Here is a 24,127-nt window from a genome sequence, read left to right as displayed (position 1 = left end):
TAAAAACTCTAAGAACCGTGTGTAGATGGAATAGACACAGAACAGGATGAATGAGCATTAGATGTTTCATCCAAGGACAGAGAGGGAGCAAAATCGGGCCCAGAATTTTCTCTCCCCTCTTCTGCCCGATCTTGGATACCCCAGGACCTTAGGACGTGATTTATAAACACCTAATACATCAGACCAGCCAACTTCTAAACTGTGACTCATCGCCTACGCAGTGTTTTCCCTTCTTACATTTTATTTTAATCATCCATCTGAGGGAAATACTAGGTCTCACTTCCAATCAAGCAAAATTAGAAGAACCACACACTCACCCTTGGTGACTGCGAAGTCGCTAAGGAAAGCCATAATGGGGCTCTTTGATAGCCACGTCTCCCCGAGACTCTTGGCCAACCTGAAATGGCAGAAAATTAAAGCCAAGTTAAGCATCATGACACAATGTTGGGGTGAATAATACCGACCACCCCTGGGAGAGAAGCACGGGATAAGTCCACGTTTCTCCCACCCAAGCACTAAGCAGGCCCCACCCTGCTCAGTTTCTGAGACGAGAGGAGATGGGACACATCCAGGGAAGGCCACATTTCTAAAACTCCCGGGACAGACGCCCAAGGTCTCCCAACGATGTCTTGTGTGATCGCCGGTACACTCACGCCCCACCAAGCGACACTGTAATCATGGAAAGTGCAGGCAGACAGATGTAAGCTGTCCAAGGGACGGCAACAGCAAGAGGCCAGAGGGCACCTTCCTGAGAACAAGGCCACTGGGGGACACAAGGCCCCGGTGTCTCTCTGGCCACTCACAGAGAAACATCACGTGTGGAGTGCATAATGACGTCTGTTCATTCAGCCGCATTTAACACTTGGTAGAACGTGCTCAGACATATTTCACACACGCAGCAATCCTGACTTCAGGTCCAAAATTGCTATCAGTAAGGTGAACAGCATGCTTAAGGCTGCTCTGATAAACTAACGCAATACCTCAGGTTGAAGTTGTTTAGAAAATGCGTATATTCATGTATATATTCATACTATGTGACACACGTGGTTTCCTAAAATTTGTTTTGTGTGGTCCTGGGGATTGAACCCGGGGCCTTCACACTAAGCTATATTCCTAGCCCTTTATTTTTATTTTATTTTTTTGGTACCAGGGATTGAACTCGGGTCCTTGCACTTGCAAGGCAGGCCACGGAGCCGCTGAGCTAAATCCCTGGCCACCCTTTATTTATATTTTGTTTTGAGACAGGGTCTTGCAAAGTTGCCCAGGCTGGGCTCAAACTTGCAAACCTTCTGCCTCAGCCTCCCAGATTACAGGTGTGCACCAAAACACCTGGCTTGAAATTCTTTTTTTTTTTCTTCTTCTTCTTCTTTTGAGATAAGGTTTCACTCTATAGTTCAGGTCGGCCTCAACTCAAAGGAATCCTCCTGCCTCAGCTTCCCAAGTGCTGGGATTACAGGGGTGCACCACCACACCTGGCTGGAAATTCATAATTTAAAAGCGCTAGACACACCCTACATGAAGGAAAGTGCCGGAGAAGACCCAAGGCCACACTGGACATACTCGTGCAGGCGCTGCTGGACAGTTCGCAGTGGGGGCTGGCACAGGCAGTCCTGCTCAGTGGCATTTTCCAAGTCACTTTTGAAGCTTTCCAAGGCTCTGGAAAGATTCTTGCTCAGACTTTCACAATTTAGCTGACCTGGAGAGCTCCATAACTTGTCAGTTTCCTGGAAAACACAGCAGTGGTGTAAGTCAGAACTCGAGTACACATTGCCACGAGCACACACGCCCTCCCCCAGCGTGAGACACAGTGCAGGTTTCAGTTGCTTTCAGTCGTCTCAGGAAAACAGAATGCAAAGCCACTGGGAGGCAGCGCGGAGAACTCAGTGCCAGCCGCATTCCTGCTTGTCACTAACCAACCCAGCAAGGGGGCAGCTCTTTCATACACGGCGGAGGACGTTCAGGGCCCGGAGGGGTGCTGCCCAGGGACTCATTCCACCCAACAGCAAGAGAAACGGAAGCTACAGTCTTTAAACATAGGCAAAGGCCGGAACAGACATGCGGTACGGCAGTGGCCAGCAGGAGCCTGTGCGGGGCTCAGCACCACCAATCCCGGGGATGCAGCAAAGTCCAGGCCATCACTGTCACCAGAAACCGGGGCACCCAGTGCGGGTGAGGCATGGGGAAGACGGGGCCTTGCACACCGTTAGTGAGGACACAAAGTAGCACAGCATGATGGAGAACGCTATGCTGGTGCCTTGAAGAACTAGGATCAGAGCTATCACATGAGCCGGCAATTCCATGGCTGCGATGTACACGGAAATGAAACCAGCCCTCAAAATGATTCTGCCTGCTCAGTGTTCACTGCGGCATTACTCACAATAACCAAGGCGTGGAATCCACCTAGTGTCCAGTGCCCACTGACAGAGGGATGGAGAAAGGAAAATCTTAACACACACTCACGCACGCTCATACTGCAATGTTACTTAGCCATACAGAAGGAATCTGTGCCATTTGCAATCACACAGATGAAACTAAAGGAAATCCTAAGTGAAATAAGCAATCCCAGCTGCGGAAAGTAATACTGTGCAGAGCCCAGGGGGGTGAGGAGGACTTGGAGGTAGGCATCACGGGCCACGGAAGGAGCAGAGCTGTCCCGGCCTGCAGGAGTCTGAGGGGCATGGCCACCTCCCGAAGCCTGGGGCATCTGTGTCCCCACGAGCCTCACACTGGGGAAATGCCACGTTGTCCCAGCCCCGGCAGAGGCCACTGCTCTGAGCCCCCTGCAGGAGTGGTCCGGGTGAGGCCCAATCCAGATTCAGTGTCAGAGCCCCTGCATGGGACACCTGAACACTCATCTAAATTAATAAAGAGACAGGACCTGGAGTTTAAGCTCAGTGGTGCCACTGCCTGCCTGGCAAGTGCAAGGACCTGAGTTCAATCCCCAGTACCAAACAAAAAGATGACATGTCACACTGGCTGCCACTCAGCTCCATCCCTAGAAGCTGGACATGCACTCAGTTCTTGGAGCCAGTGATGGGCTGGCAAACATGTAAAAATTAGATTTTTTTTAGCCTGGTGTGGTGCTGCACACCTGAGATCCCAGAACTCAGGAGGCTGAGGCAGGAGGATTGCTGTGAGTTCGAGGCCAGCCTGGGCTATGTAGCAAGACCCTGTCTCAAAAGAAAAGGAAACAAAGAGAAAGAAAAACCTACAAACCTGGTAGAGGCCGTGCAGCAGCACAGCCCCCTGGACAGCGGGTAGGAGGAGCCGCCATGCCCTGCCTGGACTGCAGCTCAGAGCCTCACACAGTGTCTCCTTCATCAGGGAGGGGTTTTCTGCAGAGGAAAGAGAGGCTATGAGAACCAGCCACACCCACTGATTCACTGGAGATTCGAAACAGAGCTGATTCCTAAAGGATTCCCACACTGCCAGGTTGTGAAAAAGGTGAAAGTATGTGTAGGTTGTGAAGGGAAGCACAGTGAATTTAGGGGGCACGGGGTGGCATCTCAGTGGCCGGCCCATCCATCACTGCAGAAATTTGCCATTTATTCATGTTAAGAACATTCGAAATCCTCTCCACTGCCTAGTTTTGGAACATGCAGCCATCTGTTGAACTCTAGCTGCACTCCGTGCTCCAGAACACTAGCAGTTATCCCTCCTCTCCGAATGCACCCAGACCATAATTGTCCTCTCCTCGCCTCCCGCTTCAGTCCTTCTCAGACTCTGAAAGCCACGATTCTACTCTTCATTGCTACAAGATCAATCTGTCAGCTTCTGAGTATAAATGGGGTCCCTGCCTTTCTGTTGCCTGACTTATTCAACTCCAGCCCCATCCATGTCACTGCAAATGGCAGAATCTATTCTTTTTCATGGGTGAGTAATTTTCCATTGTGTGCCCATGCCCTAAGTTCTTTTTTTTTTTAATTGAGTTTATTGGTACATTTTAGGTATACAGTACCATGCCCTAAGTTCTTTATCCATTCATGCTACCATGCCTTCTGAGTTCTGAACACAATTAAAGACCTCACTTTTTCTGGGCTGAATTGGTTGTACAGAAAGCAATTTCCTTCTTCCTCCCAAAACTTGTCTCTCTTCCTATATCCACTGGGAGGTGCTCACTCACCCCAGCTTTCCCAGGACAATCTTGGTTTCTGTGCACCATCCTAGCACAGCTGTAAACAGCCTTTCATTTGTTCCCAGAGTGCCCCAGGGGAGGAAGCAGTAAGTGCAAGTTCTACCTGAGGGCATCTCCGTGCTGTACAAAGCACATCTGGAAGCCAGAAAGATGCCCTCCTTGGTCTTCAGAGCCCCCAACCTCTCCACCAGCTCCCCTCCACCCCAGTGGCTCTGCCCTCCCAGTGCAGCCCCAGGAAACTGCAGGTCCCACACACAGCCCACAGCCTCAGGTGTCTCCTACAAATAGTCTGCTCGAGGCCTCATGGGGCCCGCGATTTTTCTGCAACCACTGGTCCAAGGTGCTCAGCCTCCTGCTCCCCCTGCTCTCCCACAGGACTCCCAGGCTTCCTCCCCTGAGCACTGCAGCTCTCAGAACCTGCCTCCCATCTCGGAACCACCCCGTTCCCGCTCTGCCACCCCTGGCGCCCAGCTCCCCATCTCCAGACACCCGATCCCGGCAAAAAATTAAATAAATTGTTGTGAATACTGAACCCCTTGAATGTTTTCAATTGGTGAAAAACTATAATCCTGGCAGACGATGACCCTGCTACTCAGAAATCATCTTTTAAAAGTGTGGGCAGACACTGAGTAGAAGACACCAGTCCTAGCAAGCTGCAGACTGACTTCCAACTCAGTGCTGGAAGAGGCAGAACCTTGCAGCCGGGTAAAGGTCAGCGCTTGCCAGGGGTCAGGGCCAGGAAGGAACCCATGTGAGAAGCAGGAGTCACTGGTGGGGATCTGTGATGATGGGCACATGTCACATGCATCTGTCCAAACCCCGTACCGGGCAACTCTGGTAGGGAAAGGAGGGATTCGGGAGGTGGGAGGGTGATGGGAATCAGTATGTACTGCTCAGTGCTGCTGTGAAAATAAGGCTGCTGTTAAAAACTAAAGTTTACTGGTTTAAAACAAAATAGTTTTGAGCAAATGCAATGTGAAGTCAATACAACATACCTAAAGCAAGATGCAAAACGTATGTACAGCTCCCCATGGTGAATGCACTTATTGTGTATGGCAAACATGTGTAATTTTACAAAGGAAGAAAAAAACAAACAAAAAGATATACCTAAAGCTGTGCTTTCCAGAGGCATCCAACCTACTGTTTTGCTTTCCTTGTTAATCATATTTCACCAGTCTTGAAGGTGGTTTTATTACAGAAAATGTGAAATGCATTTCTCAATAGCTGCTTCTTAAAATGTGGACAGAAGGGAAGAAAGCGCAGGTGAACACTCCGGCGCCTGTCTTCCAGCACAACCAGCCCCTGCCTTGGGGGAGTGTAAAAAAGGGGACAGAAGCTGGGTTCCGGGACCCAGGAGAGCAGAGAGGCCACAACAGGTCCCGCCGTGAGGTATCAGGGTGGTGGCATGGGCCTCTGCAAGGACGAGCCCGTGCTGTGATTCCAGGATGCAGGCCAGGCTGCTGTGCCGCTGGCCTTGCTGCCCTGGTCGGATGCCCTGCAGCCGTCATCGCAGTGACAGGGTCTTGAGCCCGGCTGGAGCCTGATGCCAGCCCCTCCCAGGGTCCCTCTCCTTCAGTCTCACTCAGCTCCTGCCAAGCCCCAGAGCCAGCCCTTGCCGCTCCAGCCCCTCTCACTGCCCAGAGGAGGCAGCCAGACACCTGCGCTGTGCATGCCCCGCTCCACTCTTCCTCCTTCCCTAACCCTGGGCCCTGACTGGCCCTGACTGGCTCTGTGCGCCTCCACCTCGCCATCTGTGGGGTGGGAAGATGAAAGTGGATGTCCCCAGGCACACACTCCCTCTGCCCTCAGGGAACCGCAGCAGGCTCCAGCACAACCTTGTGGCATACCAAAGCCAGAGGAGGAGAAAGGGCTTGGCGTCTTCTCTCCTGCAGACTCTGAGCTCCCCCCGAGGCAGGGACTCAGGCCTGCGGTGAGGACAATGCCCCGATTTTCTCCCTCTTCCATCCGAGAGCCGCCTGGCCATCAGGGCCCACCCTGCCTGTGTCTTCCTCGCCACCTGGCCGTGCCTACCTCCCCTGGGTCTGTGCAGGATGGAGCTGTAGTCTGGTGGGGAAAATGGGCCTGCGGTTTCAATGACAGCCAGGCCATGGAGTTTCCCTCACATAAAATATAGCCACACGACATTAAAACTGAACTTTAATTCTCTAATCCTAACATAACTTGCTATATTAATTTAGCAGCTGCAATACAAAATGGCAAGATGCAAGCCAATAGGAATTCAGGCATCTTTCGGTGTTTACTTAAAACCCACAACCCTAGCCAGCTGTGAAAATTACATCTTCCCGTCAGAAATGAACACTGTCTTTAAAAGCTACAGGAAGCCCCTAACTCCCACATGACAGACCTCGGGGTTCTAGCTCTTTGTTCATATTTCTTCACCCAAAACACTGCTCGGCTCTTGGTTTCTGGTTAGCAAACAGCTGCGTGAGCAGCAGGATCGAACGCGGTTTGAGACGCTCCCCAGTTGCCAGAGTCCATGAGAGCGTGCCTGTCTGTGATAACCCTCTCATCCTGTGGTCCCTGGGATTCCCTGCCGTGGGAGACACTGGACCAGCCTCCGTGTGCTCTGGGCTGCTTTTGTACAACGGGACACCATGTGGAGCTGACGGGACGTGGAAAAGTGAAGAGTGCCTGGAAAGGGAGGGTCACGAAGGGTGGGTGGTGAGCCTGGGGACACTGGGGACCACAGAGCTTCTGGGTGCTTCACTCTCCCATGAGCCTTTTGGATGAAGGGACCCCACACACAGCCCCACGCTCACTGATCCTTCCACACACGTCACTGGAGCCCCAGGAACACAGGTTACACACGCACACACATCTGCGCAGCACTCACTCGGGGTCCAGCCAACTGCCCCATCTGGGGATGCGGCCCCCAAGGCCTCCTCCACCCTGCACCTCTCCCTCTCAGGCTTCTTCCCAATGCATGGCAGCACTGGGATCATCTTGCTTGCTGAGGTGTTGGCACTGCTCTGCCGGCAGCTCGAGCCTCCCTGCTGCTCCCATGCTGACACAGCCCCGAGCCCCCAGCTCCAGCCTCACCACCCACCCTTAGAGCACCCACCAGGGCAGTGACCCCTGCTTCCGGTTGGACCCCCGCGGACACCGCAGTGACCCTCCCTTTCCAGGCACTCTTCACTTTCTCACGTCCCGTCAGCTCCACATGGTGTCCCGTTGTACAAAAGCAGCCCAGAGCACACGGAGGCTGGTCCAGTGTCTCCCACGGCAGGGAATCCCAGGGACCACAGGATGAGAGGGTTATCACAGACAGGCACAGCCCTGATGACCAGAGGGGACACACTCGGAACTGCATCCCATGATTTGGGCTGGAACTGGGAAGTCACGACCCAAGAGAGGAGCCCGGGTATGGAAGGACAAAGAAATAACCCCTAAACTAAGGAAGACCACAGGACACAGCAGCGATGATAACACAATAATCTAATAACAAATCAGGACACATAGGAGAGGGAGCTCCTGGTGTGGAGGGAATTCACGGAAGGGCGGGATACAGGGCCAACCCCCAAGTCCTTCTCCGCTCCTCTCTGCTCCTCCTGGTTGGAGAAGATGCAGACGCACCCAGGCATCCCCTCTCTCCTCTCTGCCCTCATCCTCTCCACCTCCTGTACCCGTCGCTGTCAGCCAACTCACAGTCCACAGCCCTGACAGCCGCAGGACAGGGTGCTGGGAGCGGTGTGCAGAAGACCGCATGGAGGGGACAGTGTGCACGTCAGTGCGAATAACCAAGACAGCTGCGGTCCACTCCCCGGAACCAGATGTCCTCTACAACCTGACACTTCCACGCCCGAAAAAGCCGGTTACCCCATCAGGCGGCCTGACCTTCGATGGGCACATTACAGCAACAGAAGTGGAGCTTGGACCAGAGGGGACACGCTCAGGGAGCATGGACAGGAGGCCCCAGGCACAAGGACAGGGAAGCACATTCCAAGAGCAAAGAAAAGGAGGCCAGCAGGCCCAGCACGGGGCTAGGGAGGCCCTATCTGATTTGGCTGGAGCAGGGTCCTGGACGTCAGAAAGAGTAGCCCAGATGTGGCTGAGCCTGGGAGCCAGGCTAAGAAAACGATGCTTTGTTCTGAAAGAAGCCCAGGGACACTCCTCAGCCACCCTTCCAGCCAAGCTCTGACAAGCACTCCTGTGCACCTGCAAGGACGGTGAGCCCGCGAAGAACCGCTGTCTCCACTCTCCACAGCATCGCCATGGCTTCTAAGGGCGCCTCCAGCTGCCGGGAGACTCGACACAGCTCCACAACACTTGGGGGGAAACAGACAGAGCATTAACACTACGTCTGCACCCAAGCACCAGAGCCGTCTGCCCTGCTCTGACTGAATCTGCTTTACAGAAACACAAGAAGTCACAGGGACCGGACCTGGACCTCCAGGAACCTTTGTTTTCTAGGGTACCTCACGACCCTGATTTTGCTGCTGACCAGCCTGAATTTGCTTTCTCTTCTTGTCCCATTGCCTTGAAAGACAAAGAAAACCATTCAAGGGAGCCAAAACCAGGTGCCAGCCACCGAGGGTGGAATCTGCTTTCCGTGATGGTGCCGATGGGCCAGGTGGCGCTGTGTTAGGTGAAGTAAGACAGGGCAGAGAGACAAACAGCACATCTCCTCGCTCATGGGCAGAGTGTGAGCAGGCTGACCTCACGGTGGAGAGGGGGACGATCATCAGCAGAGACCAGAAGACAGCAGGAGAGGGCGACCACCGGCAGCAAGTTACAGGCAGGAGTCAGGAGCTCTAGCATGCTGTGTCACAGGAGGTGACTGGGTTACACAAAGAACATCTCAAGTAGCTGGGGCAGGGGCTTTGGAACAAACCCACCCCAAAACAACGGTGACAGGATGAACACACCAACTGCTCTGATCTGAAAATGCAAGGCTGGACACCAATCAGTCCACGTGAAAGCCAGCCTCAGGATGGAATGAAAGCCGAAAGCAAGAATGACTTGCCCTGCACCCACCTAACTCCCTGCATGGCCACTGCGTAGGAAAAAGGACATGAATGAGGCGTTTAATTACCTTTCCTCTGCCAGCAGGGCTTTTTGCCAGTTTTCAATCAATACTATTAATCGCTTCAGGTATTTCTTGAAACTCAATGATGGTCTGAAGCTGTAAGGGAAACCCATCGTCTCGTTCATGGGCGTCGCCTCCTGTGCCCATGTGACATTCTTTGCAGAGACTCTTTCCAGTTGATGATGAGTTATATTCTGGATCAAGGACATGCTGTCAAATAAACTTCTCCTTAAATCAGTCCCGTCATTACTTTTAATTCCATGAGGAGCCTCCAGTACTGTGGCTGTGGTTTCTAAAAGGCCACGTGGAGGTGGAGCAAATGTCAGCAGCAGGTCTAGAACATCACCATGTCTCTTTAAACTACCCCAGAAAGTGTCTAAGGTGAGATCAATCAATGTCTTTGTGGATGCTCCCATTTCAGTGCTGTTTTCTGGTAACATTTTATCCAAAAAAGGCATCACTTCATGAATTCGTTCCCATATGGTATCCCAAGCATCACTACGAGGGGAAACAGGACTTGAGTGTAAGAAGTTTATTTGATTGGTGATGTAATTTATTGGAACTAAGCAACCCAGAACTTCCTCCCATAAGCTGACAGAATCTGTGGAAAATACTGGAGTCCCATTATTAAGTGCCACCACAAGGCGCTCCAAGTCTCCCAAATTCATTTGCACAGAAGTGAAAAACTGAGCCATCTCTTCCAAAATCTCAGTAAAGTTCTTGGATTGGCTCACCTCTGAGAGCAGGCTAGAGGACAGATTGGGAATGTCAGAGTCCTGTGAAACATTAGCTTTTACCCCAATCATCCCAAAAACCAGGTCAAGGAATGGCACTAACAAATCATTTAAGTTTTCATAAGCAAAATGATCTTTTTTCAAAGTAGTAATTTCCTTCACAAGATGCTGAACTCTTCGTTGCATGTTAAAATAGAGAGTGTCAATGAATTTGCTGCTGTCTTTGGTACTGGAGATGAAATGAGTTTCAAAAATCGTGGTCACCCTCCCTGAAACTTTCTTAGCCAGCTGGAGAAGTTTCACAAAGGAGTCCACTGTCGCGGCCAACTCCTTCAGCCCAGCACTGTCATCTAGCAACGTGGTGAGAGTGCTAGATATTTCTAAGAGGAGTTCCAGGACACCGTCTTCTGCACCAGCACCAGAAATTACACCAAGCAATGCCTTAGTGATTTCTAGGGCTTCTCGGTTGTGCAGAGGGAATGAGTTATTTGCGAAAGAAAGCAAGACAGTCAGATTAGCAAGTATAACTTCTTGGAGTACAGAATACGAAGTATGGAAGTCACTGGGAGAGGTGAGAAGAGTGTTCACAAGATTCGCCATCTCTGCAGAGCTTTCTCGCACAAGGTGAACAACTGACCTGAGGTCCTGGCAGAGCTGGAAGAGATTCACAGAGCTGTTCATGTGGAAAAGCACCTGACTCAGCCTCCCAGAGAAGTCCTGACCACTGTCAGGCTCATTCTCCACTAAGGCTGCCCTCAGAAGGACCAGGACTACATCTCGCATGAACTCCAGCCCTCCAGGGCTACCAGCATAGAGTTCCCGACTGTCTGTTGGGAAAGAGCTTCTGATCACATGATGCACGGCCTCCTCCAAGCTTGAGAAAATGCTTGTCCATCTTTCTGAGTTCCTCTGGGTCAGAAACTGATCCAGCCTCAAAGCTTCTAGAATTTTATCTGTGAGGAGAGAACTGTAAATATGAATGTTAATGTTTCACACATTGCCAGTGGAGAGATTACAATATGTGCTGATTTTGTTTCACAATAGTGTCACAGGAGAGTAACACTGAGTGAAAGATGACAAGCTAAAATGATTCCAACTGAAGTTTAATTTTATTCTTGCCCAAATAATGAAGAGTAGAGAAATCTTATGGACATTTCTATCACAATTCTTTGAACCTAACAATGTGAAAAGTGGTGACATAGCTAGGTATGGTTAGCACACACCTGTAATCCCAGAACTCTAGGAGACTGAGGAAGGACAACTGCAAGTTAGCCCCGCCTGGGTAACTTAGCGAGATCATGTCTCAAAATAAGAAATAAAAATACAAAAGGGTTGGGAAAGTAAACCAGTGTGAAGACCCCAGGGTCAGTTTCCAGTATTGAAAAGAAAGGAAAGAAACAAGGAAAAAGGGAAGGGAGTGAGGGAGGCAAGAGGTGAAATGACTACAAAGTGATTCTTGATGTGAGAGAGAGACCGGGAGATACGGAAAGCCTGTCTATACTGCCTCTGGATTTGGAAAGTTCTAAAAGGTCACTTGGGTGCAGGAAGACTCCGTGCTGAGCTGGCCTGGCTGGGTGACAGGGGGCTCTGGTTTTGTGGGCTCCAAGGAAGAATTGCAGGAAAGATGGGAGCTGGGAACAATTTTGTAGCATAAATATGCCTCCTTCCGGCAGCTTGATTCAACATGAACCTACATGTTGCTGAGAAGAGATTTTGCAGCTGTGATTAAAGGCCCTAATCAATTGGTTTCAAGATACTCAGAAGGGACAACAGCCTGGGTGCCTGAAACATCAGCTGCTAGGCTGTAGTAGAGGACATGAGACTCCCTGCCCCGCAGAGCCAACAGCCACTGGCAGGGACCGGCCCTCCTAGTAACAGGTCCTACTGACTGTGGGTTTGCTTATCCAGCCCCCAGATTCCCGAACCTGATTCCATCGATGAGTTCTTAGAGGACGGGAGCCCTCACTGACAACACAGAACAAACTGCAGTTTCCCTCAGCATTTTCACTAGTAAGATTCTAAGCTATTTCACAAGATACATGAATAAAGAAAGCAACTATTAATTTTAATGTTTCCAAATAAAAACATCACAACAGATTAAGTGGACTGAAAACATGAAAGCCCTCCATTTTTAATGAAGCAATTTAAATTATTGCACTGCATTTGTGCATACAATGGTACCTTACTTCACAAACTTCATTCTTTCCAAGATTCTGGCTGCAAACCAAAATGGTCACAAACCAAATCAAATTTACCAATAAGGTCAACACTGAACCTGACCAATGGATTTGATTTGGTTCGCAACAAATTTGGTTTGTGACCCGAATTAAGTTTGTGAACCAAGGTACCACTGTGCTGCCATAAAAATTAATTTTTCAATTCCATATAAAACAGTGTCATCACTGTCTTTGTAACCTAAAATGAAAGAATATGTGATTCCTTATCCTAGGCTAGACTGAAATGTTCACTAGTTAAATGACAACACCAAAATTATTTTACCTTGATATTTCTACAAAATGCTCACGAACAGATCTATTTCAAAGAGAATTTAAAGGTATTACAGGGACAAGTGCTATCCTTGCCACTTCTATAATTCAAAAAATAAAGTGGTTTGAGATATAGAACTACATGTTCTAAATAAAGCCAAAGTAAACTCACCTCCTCTCTGCAGTCTCTTCATACAAGTCTTTAAGCAGAAGAGATATTTCGTTGTCCAAATTTTTCTTTAGGAGCGGGGAAAAGAATATCTTCAGAAGCTGATCCACAAAATCCACCAAGCGTCTTGGAGAGAAACTTGCTTTCCCACCCTTCACTGACCATGTGTGGTTCAAGGGGAGGTTAAGGAGGTTCATTGTGGGAAGGTCAGTGTCATTTAAACGTGGACCTGCTTCCTGAGAACTATCAACTATGTTTTCAAGAAGCCACCAAACAAATGAGAAATTGACCAGCTTTTCTCCATGTAGCAGGGGAGAAAGAAAGACAACATCAAAATTGTTTCCCCTAGAAATATTTTTCAGATAGCCCAAAACCGTAGCAACATCTTTAATCAACACAGTTCTATTGTCCCTGAAACCCTCATTGGACACAGGAACAAAGAACATTTGTATCAGTCTGGAGTAATCTTCCTTTGCATATTCATGAAGCCAGTTTTTTGTGACCAGGAGAAAATGTTTGGTAATTTCCAACATCTTCAATGATGATGAATTGAGAATTTCTAGAAAATAGGAAAGCTGTAAAGTTGTGTTCTGAAGGGCCACTGAATATATACTTTGGATTCCTTTGTCAATTTCAGACAAAAGGTGCTGAATATTAACGTCATGTGTCAGGTCTCCCATGGTTTGTTGGAAGTCCAGCCACAGTTCTTCAAAGTTATGGGCTACTTCACTTAGATCAAGAAAACTTGCTAATGCTTCTAAACTACTACCTGTGCGATTTCCACTCAGAAGGCTCATGAATGGAGAGGCCAGATGATGAATTCTGTTTTCCAGGTTCCAGTGTTCAGAAATCGACTTGATTATCCTTTCCAAATGCAAGGAAACATTATTTTGAAAAGCAGTCTGTGTAGCTTCGGCAATATTAAGAATCTTGTGTAAACTAACCAGTTTACCAAGAATATTCTCACCAGGAGTAACTTTTGTAAAATTGACCCTTATGAGATGTTCTATGATTTGCAAAGCAACTTGTTTAATAGGACCACCAGGACAGAAGTCAGGGATGCTGCCATTACTCTGATTTCCAGAAGGTGGGACAAAAGGTAACACTTTGTCCCAAAATTCCTGCACAGTTTTCAGCAGTGGAGTCTTAAGATGGAAGACTTCGGACAGCTCCAGAAAAATGGAGTTCCAGTCTGCTAGCTCTTGAATTACACAGACCGCTTTCCTAGTCATTTCCACTCGGAAACTTTGCTTTGAACACTGTGAATCCTCCCCCAGGTGAGACAGGTGGAGACGGTCCAGCACACTGGCCACTTTGCCATAAAAGGAAGAAGACACATGGCCCTGCACACCACAGCCTACTAACTCAGGGTTCCGCAGAGATCCAGGAGTTGCAGGAGTCCTGCACCAAAGCACAGGAAGGCATGTTAAAGCCTCTGACACAAGAGCGGGCTGGGCTGATATTCGTTCAATGGTGTCCAGCAGAGCTTTTATCACAATGGCGAAGTCCTCCTTGGAGATGTTGGCAATGCTAATGCCGTGAAGGAGCGTGAAGTCATAGATATCCTTCAGGCCCTCCGTGAGGTTTTTATCAGCTACTCTCTCCAGGAGCCTTGCGGCATGAGGAAGAGCGTGATACAAGTGCACCACCAGGTTCACATCCTCCCTGGGAAAGAGGCGGGAGAGCCTCAGGAGCAGGTGAACATTCCAAGAACGCGAGCTATCTGTCAATTTTTCCATCAAGCCAACAAGCAAGTTGACCCCTGCAGCATCAGTGCCCAGTCTACTGAGATTCTTAAAGAAACCCACCAGGCCTTCACTAATCTGTTCCACCTGCTCTACTAAGAGATCTATGTCTGCCGCCCTGAGACTGCGCATGAGAGAAGACACTTGCTTCAAAACCTGAAAGGGACCTGTATCTTCTGGAATATTGTGCCGAACCATGGGCATTAAGGAGTTGAACACATCCCTTACCAGTTGAATCCCAAGACCCACTGCTGTCTTTATCTCATGTGGAACAATTTCTGATAAATTTTGGAGCTTACCAGGTAAGTTGAGGGCAAGGTGATTAGCGAAATGATAAAGCGACTTGCCTAAACGGTTTATGTCCTTTTCCTTTACGGTGGTGGCAAATAGACTCAAGATTTTTTCAGTTGTAGGAGAAATATTTTCCAGGATGATAGGGGAAATGTCTTGCATAAGCTTGTGAATGTCTTTCCCCAGTGCTATTAAATGCAGCCAAACATTCTGAAATGGATTAGGAATTTCACCTGACACTTCCATGGGTCTAAGAATTAATCCACTCAAGTTTTTCCAGTTAGATTGGGAGGCAAAATCAAAGTCTCTTGTTAAGTTCTTGATAATCATTCTCACTTGGTTCGTAGAATCATTTAAAAGAGCTAGTAAAATCTCAAATTTCGGTACCTTTTCTTTTTCAAAGACTGTAGCAAGTATGGTGTTTAGAACGTCAGTCATGTCTTTCAAGTAAATATTTACACAGCTTATATTTGGTTCATTCAAAGAACAAAGAGGTTTCATTATATTTAATACCCGAGTTATAATTTTCAATGTTGAGTTCATTTTGGTTTCAATATCTGGGGAACTCCCAAAAATCCTGGGAAGGAGACCCTGTGAAAGACTTGAGTTATGCATCGAGTACAGATGGTTCGAGACGTCAATGCAGCCTCGCAGGCTCCTCACAGTGTTCTCTGAGGAAAATGTGGAATTTAACACAGCCAGAATCTGCAGCATCCTCTGGGAAGCATTTGCCTGTAATAAGCCACCTTCCAAAATCAACTCAGTAAGATCTCGGAACACACCAGCACAGGATGCTAAATCTCCATCGTGTGACACGTGTCTCAGAAATGACATTGTCTCTCTCAGCTCAGTGGTGACTCTTCCAAACTCTGCTCCATAATGTGTGAGATTGTTTGAAAGGAAGCGACTTATCAGCTCTGCCTTTCTACCCAGATATTCGGGTGGACAGCTTAACTCACTGAAAACATCAAGCAGGGAATAGAAAAAGTCTCGGCTTGTGTTCGTGTCCAGTGGGAACATCTTCAGGTGATGCAAGGCCGTTTCCATGGTGGAAAGAGATCGCTCTATTTGGTCTGGGTTCAGTGATTTTACTGTAACGAATGCATCACCTAGTGCCACCCAAAGATTCCTAACATCCAGAAAACCATCTCCAACATGGAGCCCATCAGCATGGGTTACATTTTGAAAGAAATTTAAGAGGAGTCTGGCAGCATAATGGGTGGGAAGAAGTCCTTGGCAGCTTTTAGAAATTTTCATATCATTTTCCAATTCACCCAAAAGTTGAGTGAGACCACCATGAAGAGAAGTGAAAACATTCGTGTCAAACTTCAATATGTGGGAGACGCTTTCCCAGATTTCAGTCCACATTTGAAGCCACGAAACAGTACAGTGAACGGCCATAAACTCACTGAACACACTGACATTTGGTGACAGGGCTGAAAATATCTGTGCCCATGGGAGGATAAGTGAAGGCCCCTCGGATGTTGAATGGATTGCAGAAGAAATAGTTTCGCTATCCAAAACAAAGCACTTACTCCCCGACTGTGCATCCCCTGAACCACTGAAGAAGAGTTGGCTCACGTACTGTGCTAATGAGAGGCGAAAATCTTCATCGACCTTAAACAGCTGTTTGAGGCCTGTCAGAGTAGCATGAATCACTTTCAATTCCTGGTCCTCTGTAGACACCAGAGATTGGGCTTGGAGCTCCAAAAACTTAAAAATTGAAAGCAACTGCTCACAGTAAGATTCTCCAGAAATTCCCCCAAGAGCCTCAGCAATCGCAGACAAAGAGGCAAATGCTTTTCTGATGTCTTGGAAATTCAACTGCTTTACAAGGTCCAAAATGTGTTGTGAGATTTGGGTGAGATAAGTTAGCAATGGCTCTCTATTCTGAAGGCTCAAGAATCTGTAAATGTATTGGTAAAATGAAGAATAAAGTTGCAGAAGTAAAGCAGAATCCTTGTCTCTGAAGACATTTAGGTAGACATGAGTCAAAATTTTATCAATTTCTTGTTTCTGAAGTTCAGAAAGGGCTGAGAAAAGATCAGATGCATTTCTGATAGCATACACTATATCCAGTGCTTCTGAGATTTCTTCCTGAGTGAGAAAGCCAAAGTCATGGAGGCTACTTATTATAGTTTTACTCAAATGTACAAAATCCACATTCACAGGGGGGTACTCCAGCCAGTCTGAATAGAACAACTGGGAAAAGTTAAAATTCTGACTCAGAATGTTTTCATTTTCTGGAACAGAAAAATTTAGAATCGTAGACAACGTTTCTAATTTATCTCTTTCTCCTTCTAAAATGCCATAGAGCCATGACTCTAGAAGCTTGGGATTAATTTCCAAAAGTACTAATTCCATGACTCTCAAAGCATTTTTGTATGCCTTGCCCATCCAGGGACTTTCATGAGTCTGCAATTTTTCAATCATCATTTTGCCAAATTCCAAAAGCTTTTGAGCATCAGCTGTTGATGAGTTTCTCCCTAAATTGTTTGAATAGTTTACCCACAAAGCACTTGCATTCAGGAAATTCTCAGTGAGTGAGGGGAGGTTACGGAGTTCATGACCACTAGATGATTCAAAAGGATTAGGCAACAATAATTCCTCCCAAAACTTCACAAATGATAAAAGAACATTCATCTCTTCATCCTCATGAGCATGCCACTTCTTTTCCAGCACTAGAAGGTACTTTGTGAAATTGAAGACCCTACAACATTAATAGAATAGTTTTAGTATCAGAAAGAAAAATGAGTTCAGCATACTCACTTGCTAAGATAGTAATAATGTACAGTAACCCTAAATGAAACATTTACTAGATGGTACATTTCTCAACAGATTGTGAGCATTTAAAAGTGCTTTAGAAATCCAAAATGCAGCTGTGTATAGTGAACTTAAAATATGTTTCTTACAATCAGAAAAAAACATTCTAAATTTTTTGCTTCTGTGAATTCACAAAGGATGTTCACTGCTAAAGATAAGTTTGCTGTTTCTGTAGGAAGAATCTTAGGATTCGTTTTCACATTTCATTCAAAATGTCTCAGGCTATCAAGAAAGTCCAAAGAGTGGCTGCTTCACACACGGTTCCAGCACCATTTAAAGGACAGGCTGGGACTCCCTGTTCCAGCAGCAGCACTAGTGCTCCTTTACAGTAGGTGGGCTTTCTCTCTAGGTGTTTCCTTTTAAAATGTGAAGTGTTTTCAGAATGGCAGCTCAGAGTTTATGGCCAGTGTCCCTTTACAGAACTAACTTCTCACTCAGAAGAGACAGCCGCTTTGGAAATCGATGGTGTTTCAAGCATGTTCAGATGTCAGGGAGTCTGCATGGTTCACCTTGAACACACTGACCCTCTGGCAGAGCCACACTACTGTATCCCCAGATGGGGTCACCAGACTCAGGCCAGCCTCACACGGGTACAGGCCACAACTCTGCTGCACGGCTTTGAAGCCAACTTCCTGGGAGTGCAGAACTGAGGATAAGGGTATTCAGCCTTTTCTTAGTGTTCATGCCTGGAAGGGAGGACTCCTTTCTGATTTCTCCAACTCTGCACTCTCTGGTGCAAGGTAGGTACAGAAAAGATAAAATGTGCCAGTGATCTTTTCCAAATAGCTGAGATCACACACACACACACACACACACACACACACACACACACAATACAGGTTTCATTTAGTTAACTGTTATTACTTTTCCACAGCTGAGATCACACACACACACACACACACACACACACACACACACACAATACAGGTTTCATTTAGTTAACTGTTATTTGTAGGAGAGAGAATGGTTATTTTAAAGCAATTTCTGGGGAAAAAATCCCATCTGTTATTAGGGATTCAGTATAAACCTAGGTTAAGTCCAGCCCTGCACAAAAACACATTATGCAAAAATGGCCACCATGCCAGGGACCATGCATTGTTGAAGGTAATGCCCAGGTATGGCAGTGCTGGGAACCAAGAGGGCTACAGAGCAGCGATTGTGCACTAACCCCAGCGTGGGAGTCAGGGCCAGCAGCAGCTGCAACACATAGGTCCACTCGCTTCACAGCTCATGAGGCATTCCTGCAAGTGTGGCATCAGTCTGTTGTCACAGCAGCCTGCTGAGGTCCACAGCATTATGTCCACTTCACGGAGAAAGCGCTATTGCCATTTTTTAATTAACAGATTCACACCGTTGGCAAGTGATACAAACAGACATGATCCAGGTATTTTCATTTGGAATGCAGCTTCCTAATAGTAACTGTACTTTGTCTCTAACGTGTTTTCATTTCTTATATCAGCATCTAATTCACTACCATCTTTCGAGAGATATATTATATGACCTTGTTTTGTAGATACAACATTTAACACGTCCTTGGTATATCTACACTGCTTTAGCTGCTGTCTCTCTGGAGCTACAAGATGGTTTTGAGACTTTCAGGAAAGTAAGGGAATATGTATCTGACATGCATCTGACGTAAGCAGGGAACCAGCTCCCAGGGAGTCTGCCACCCTGGCCTACATGTGTACACACTTCAAGCAAGGCTCAGTCTCCCCAACTGATGAATCTCAGGATTTAGATACACGTCACAGAATGGTTCTCCAACTTGGTGTACACCAGAACCATCTATGGAATTGGTAAATATGCAGAAACGCAGACTATACACGCAGCAAGAGACTTCAGTATATCTGGGGTGAAGCACGACACCTGGGTTTTTGGGGAACTTCACAGTTAACTCGGATCCACTCACAGGTCAGAGGGCCCTGTTCTACTGTAAAGCTCCAGTCCCTTTAAGTTCGATTGCAGCCCACAGACAGCAACATGTGCTCTTAAACTGGGCATAGTGTCCATAGCCATATACAAAACCCCCCCTCAAAACATGTGCTAAAATAGCTGTGCAGAAGAAATCTGGTATATTTACTTCCAGAGATCACTTCTGGGCCTAAAGCCTCCAGAAATACCAGAGACTGAGTCACTGGTCTCATGTCTACACTCTAAGCAACTAAATGACACAGTTTTTCAAAGAAATGCTTGGCTTTTAGTGTCTATTACTAATCACATTGCTATGAAAGAAAAATTTTATTACTCTATAATTTGCATTTCCTCAAAGCCCTTGGAAACTTGAGTCATACATTTTATAAACAAATAATAATTTGGTATCTAATATGCAACACTGTGTCAATGTCTAAATCAAGCTCATAAATATTAAAGAAGCCTTTGCTGATCCTCAGATGATAGGTAAATGAAGACCTGGAAGCTGAATTCTAATAATTACCTGGATGTGGAAGTTCCTGGCGATGTCAGTAAGTTATTCAAAAAGGCAAAATAATTATCACTGATGACTTTCCAATCCATGTTTTCTGCATAACAAGGGGAGTCCTCAGAGAGAGCTAAACAGAAATATATTGACATCAAAATTAGGTATAACAGACAAATCCAGTCAAGTGGGAAGTGTCAGAGATGTTTCTCTAACTCTTGATTGCAGCCCATTCCAGCCAAGAGGAAGAGTTACCACCCTCTGAGGAATGGACAACACTGAGCCAAGAAAGACGAAAAGAAAATAAGGTGAGACCTAAGGTGATCCCACTGGGGCCCTCAGTGTGAGCTCAGGTCATGGCCCAAGGGGAAAGAAGAGACCTGGAACCTGGAAATGTAAGGCGATGCAGCTGAGAGTTGGAAAGGCAGCCAGAGTACTCAGGACCAGAGACCACAGAGGCATCAATAGCCCGGCGTGTGCTTCCCTCTAGCAAACAGCCGAGAACAAACTGGCACAGGCCTAGAGGAAACCAGCTGAGACCAGGCAGTTCCTTCCCAAGAAAGACCAAAGGTTACAGTGCGTAGTGACCACCAAGATGAGAAGCCCATTCTATTTCCATGGCCACACTGAACAATTCTAAATGCATTAACCATCATGTAGAGTACACACAAAGCTTCCCATCACTTGTGGGCAATGTTGAGGGCCAGATTGTCACCTCGCCAGCACTTCCTAACATCTTAAGAGCCAGAGCCTGATGACCTCAGCCTCCATGTCGAGAAATTAGAAATGAAGAGTAAACCTAAAGTAGATGTAAGAAAGAATGAATGAAAATCAGAAAAAAAAAAAACAAGGAAATAGAAAAAGGAAAAAGCATTCAAACCAAGGGCCTGTTCTTTCAAAACCATCAACATGTAATCAACAGATTATATGTATATTTAAATAATAGCAATGAAATATTATTTTTAAATTTTATGAAACTAAGTTGGACAATGCAGATTAAAGAGATAAATTCCTGGGCTGGGAATTTAGCTCAGTGGTTCTGCCGCCTGCCTCAAAAGCACAAGGTCCTGAGTTCAATCCTCGGTACAAAAAATTAAAAAAAGAAACAAGATAAATTCCTTAAATGACATCAACTACCAACCCTCACACAAGAAGAAATGAATGGCTTGAACAGCCCTATGTCCGCCAAAGAAACTGATGTGTAATTACAGCCATGAGTCACACGGTGCTGTGTCAGTCGGTGGCAGGCCACATGGTCAATGGCACGTACCACACAGCCCCATCTGAGTAAGCCACGCTATGGTGTTTGCACTGGGACACATTCACTAATGACTCAGAACATATTCCTGTCACTAAGTCATGCATTACTGAAATACCATCTTCCCAGGAAAACTGAAAGCCCAGATGACTCTGGGCTAGGTCTGAAAGGGAGCCACAGTTTTGCATTTCTCAAAAAATCCTACATGTTACTTGTGCTGTTGACCCTAGGACCACACTTCAAGTAGCAAGGATATAAGCAAATCAGGTGGGAATGGTGCAGGCAACTCAAGCCAAAAACAAGGGACCCACAGTCTGCTGATCCATCTGCTGTTATTCATCTGGCCCAAGGGTCAGCTACCCTCTCGCTACACAACATCAAAATTGCTTTATAATACGCTCATTACTCAAAGCCCTAATAATTAAATTTTTCATATGGAAAACTTCTCAAGTCTTATGTGACTGAAGAAACTACACCAAGCAAATATCTCAACATTCATCTCTCAGTTTCTTCCTGTCAAATTCTACTCATTCTCCAGCATGACCCAGATGTGGGTTGTCATCTGACATGGGGACAGCCTGTGGGATTTCCACAGCCTTCATCCTGTAGAATCTGATATGATCTCCAGGCAGATGGTATCAGAACTAGATTGAATTCTAGGACAGCTGGAGTAGAAAATAAAAAAGGCCTGGTGTAAAAACAACCCACATGTTTGGTGATACAAGTTGCAAGAGTTGAGTATGAGAGTAGAGAAAAACTTCCTACACAGGACTCTGCTCAGCCTGAGGTGTTCCCAGAGTGAAAGATGGACTTAGTGCTCAATCCAGACAGCAGGCCCCACAGGAAGGACTACTATGAGAGCAGAGTCATGATTGATCAGTGTTCATAACGTTCCTCTAAACCAAGACAATTCTGACGGCAATGTGTGTCATTATTAGAAACAGTGCAGAGACATTCTGGCCAGGATAGGAAAAAACTGAACCCAACAACAAACCATACTTAAATAGCCTTCTATTTTATGCTCCCACCAGGAATTATGATAATCTTTCATTAAGTCACCTTACTTCACACTACTATCATTAAGATCACTGACTTACCTGACAGATTGTTTGGGAAACTTCCTTGTGTGTTCACGTATCGAGCCATCTCACAAGTCTTCCTGATAAACTCTGGGAAGGATTTCCAGTAGGACATTTGTCCCAGGGACAATTGTGCTCTTTCAAGAATATGAAATATTCTGTAGTCAAAAAGAATCCAGAGGTAACTAAAACAATAATGTTTTGCCAGATAACAGATCTTTATAAACCTTCTAAACATACATATACACAAGTGCCTGACAGTCGGTTTATAAAACAAATTCGAATCTTTGAAATAGTTCACTTAGTAATTATTTGTTTATACATTTGAAAATGAAAGAAAACTATTTTTTTCAAAAATGAAAGAAAACTATTTATGGACATACATAAAGTTTGAGAGTAAATCCAGAGAAAATAAAGACCATAATATGGAATGGATTTTTAGTCTAAGAAAAATACATTCCCTAGTTGACATATATGACTATGAGCTACCTAAGGCGAGGAAAATGAAAACAAATCACACTTAAAATTTCCAACCATAAAATAAGCATAGTCAAAATTCCTGGAAAATCATGGCTCCTCACAGCAGCATTCCACCAGCAGTTAAGGTAAGAATTCTGCCCATGTAATAACAAGAACGTAGATCACATTAAATCATGGCCCACACAGGGTCTAGACTTCTTATGAAAACTTACAGCAACAGTTAAACTTCAGTGAATTATTTAATAAGTATAGTGCAGAGATGCTTTCTAATAGGACCAAAAAGTTAATCTCCTTAAAATAAATTTAAATCATTCTATTATACTAATAAGAAGCAGAGTCCTCCCAGTAAAAGGGAACAGCTGAACTCAGGCTGATGGCATCGTGTTGGGAGGCTTTCTGTCCATGATGTACTTACACGGTGGAGACCAGCTGCTGCTCACAGCCACCAGCAGAGTCACTGGTTCCAGGAGAGACATCAGCTTCTAGCAAGTGGAAGAGCCAAGAACAGGAGTGGTTCACTTTCAACAGCTGCTTCTCAAGCTCCTGCCAGCCTGGATGCACTTCAGGGTCTGAAACCAGAGTATCTGTGTGCCCAGCAATGGCTTCTTGCAAAACATGATCCTTATCAGGAAAAGAAAACATCACTTGTCATAAATTCAGCCATGCAAATGTGGATATTTGAGATGTAGTGATAGTTGCACTCATCAAGTGTTCCACTCAAACTGTGCTCCGAAGACCACACCCCGTAAGATGATAGATCCTCAAGGCACAGGTCTGGACTGGAATCTTTACTCATGTTCAGTTACAGACACCAAAATAAAACCCAGAGGTAGGGACCCCAAGTCTCACAGCCACATGCATCAGCTTGTCTCCCACATGGCCCCAATGACCAGTCTTCCTGATACCCCTTCCACAGTCAGTCTAGCCTGGACTCCGCCTCCCCTTAATCCATAAGATTCAGCAGGTGGGACCTGTGGCAACTATTCTATACTTTCTGAGCCGTAATCACAGGCTTTAAAGCCTCCCTTCTGGTTTACTTTGGGGTTCCTGGAGAGCTATGTGACAAATCTAGCTACCCTGCTAGACTAAATGGAGAAGAGAGACCTTGAGACTCAATGGAGGAGATGATGCAGTCCTCTTGTCCCAGCTGAGCATCCAAAGTCCAGCCCCCAGGGCCGTCTGACCACAGCCACAGAAGGAGCACTGGGAATAACACAAGAAGAACCACCCAGCTGAGCCCTGTCAGCCCTGCAGCCATGAGAGAGGAGAATGTGTTTGCTTCTGGTCTATGACCTTTGGGGTGGTTTTTTAGGGATACTAAACATTATCATATATATGTGACCTAGAAATACGCATCACCTGCAGCAGATCCTGTGGGTCCCAGCTGTGTGTGGGCTAGGCATCAGGCTGTGTAGACATAGAGCAATCCAGAATAGGCTTTCTGCCAGGAAAGAGCTTACACCC

At 46.4% G+C, this 24,127-nt stretch overlaps 1 protein-coding gene across 1 annotated transcript in view; it reads right to left on the bottom strand.

Moving 5' to 3' along the window:
• The window catches only part of Abca13 (ATP binding cassette subfamily A member 13), a 337,625-nt gene that overhangs the window by 258,191 nt on the left and 55,307 nt on the right, over window positions 1-24,127 (bottom strand). Inside the window, exons 15-23 of the mRNA XM_010624894.2 lie at window positions 23,079-23,284; window positions 22,202-22,341; window positions 19,865-19,979; window positions 12,575-17,317; window positions 9,189-10,883; window positions 8,312-8,421; window positions 3,217-3,335; window positions 1,561-1,724; window positions 318-397 (exon numbers count right to left, since the gene is read on the bottom strand). Coding sequence (XP_010623196.1) covers window positions 318-397; window positions 1,561-1,724; window positions 3,217-3,335; window positions 8,312-8,421; window positions 9,189-10,883; window positions 12,575-17,317; window positions 19,865-19,979; window positions 22,202-22,341; window positions 23,079-23,284 — 7,372 coding nt within the window. The remainder of the gene's footprint in view (window positions 1-317; window positions 398-1,560; window positions 1,725-3,216; window positions 3,336-8,311; window positions 8,422-9,188; window positions 10,884-12,574; window positions 17,318-19,864; window positions 19,980-22,201; window positions 22,342-23,078; window positions 23,285-24,127) is intronic.

The sequence above is a fragment of the Fukomys damarensis genome, unplaced genomic scaffold (assembly GCF_012274545.1).
Source record: "Fukomys damarensis isolate Sample0158 unplaced genomic scaffold, DMR_v1.0_HiC HiC_scaffold_17, whole genome shotgun sequence".
NCBI lineage: Eukaryota > Metazoa > Chordata > Mammalia > Rodentia > Bathyergidae > Fukomys > Fukomys damarensis.
This window is presented reverse-complemented; position numbering and strand designations above follow the sequence as displayed.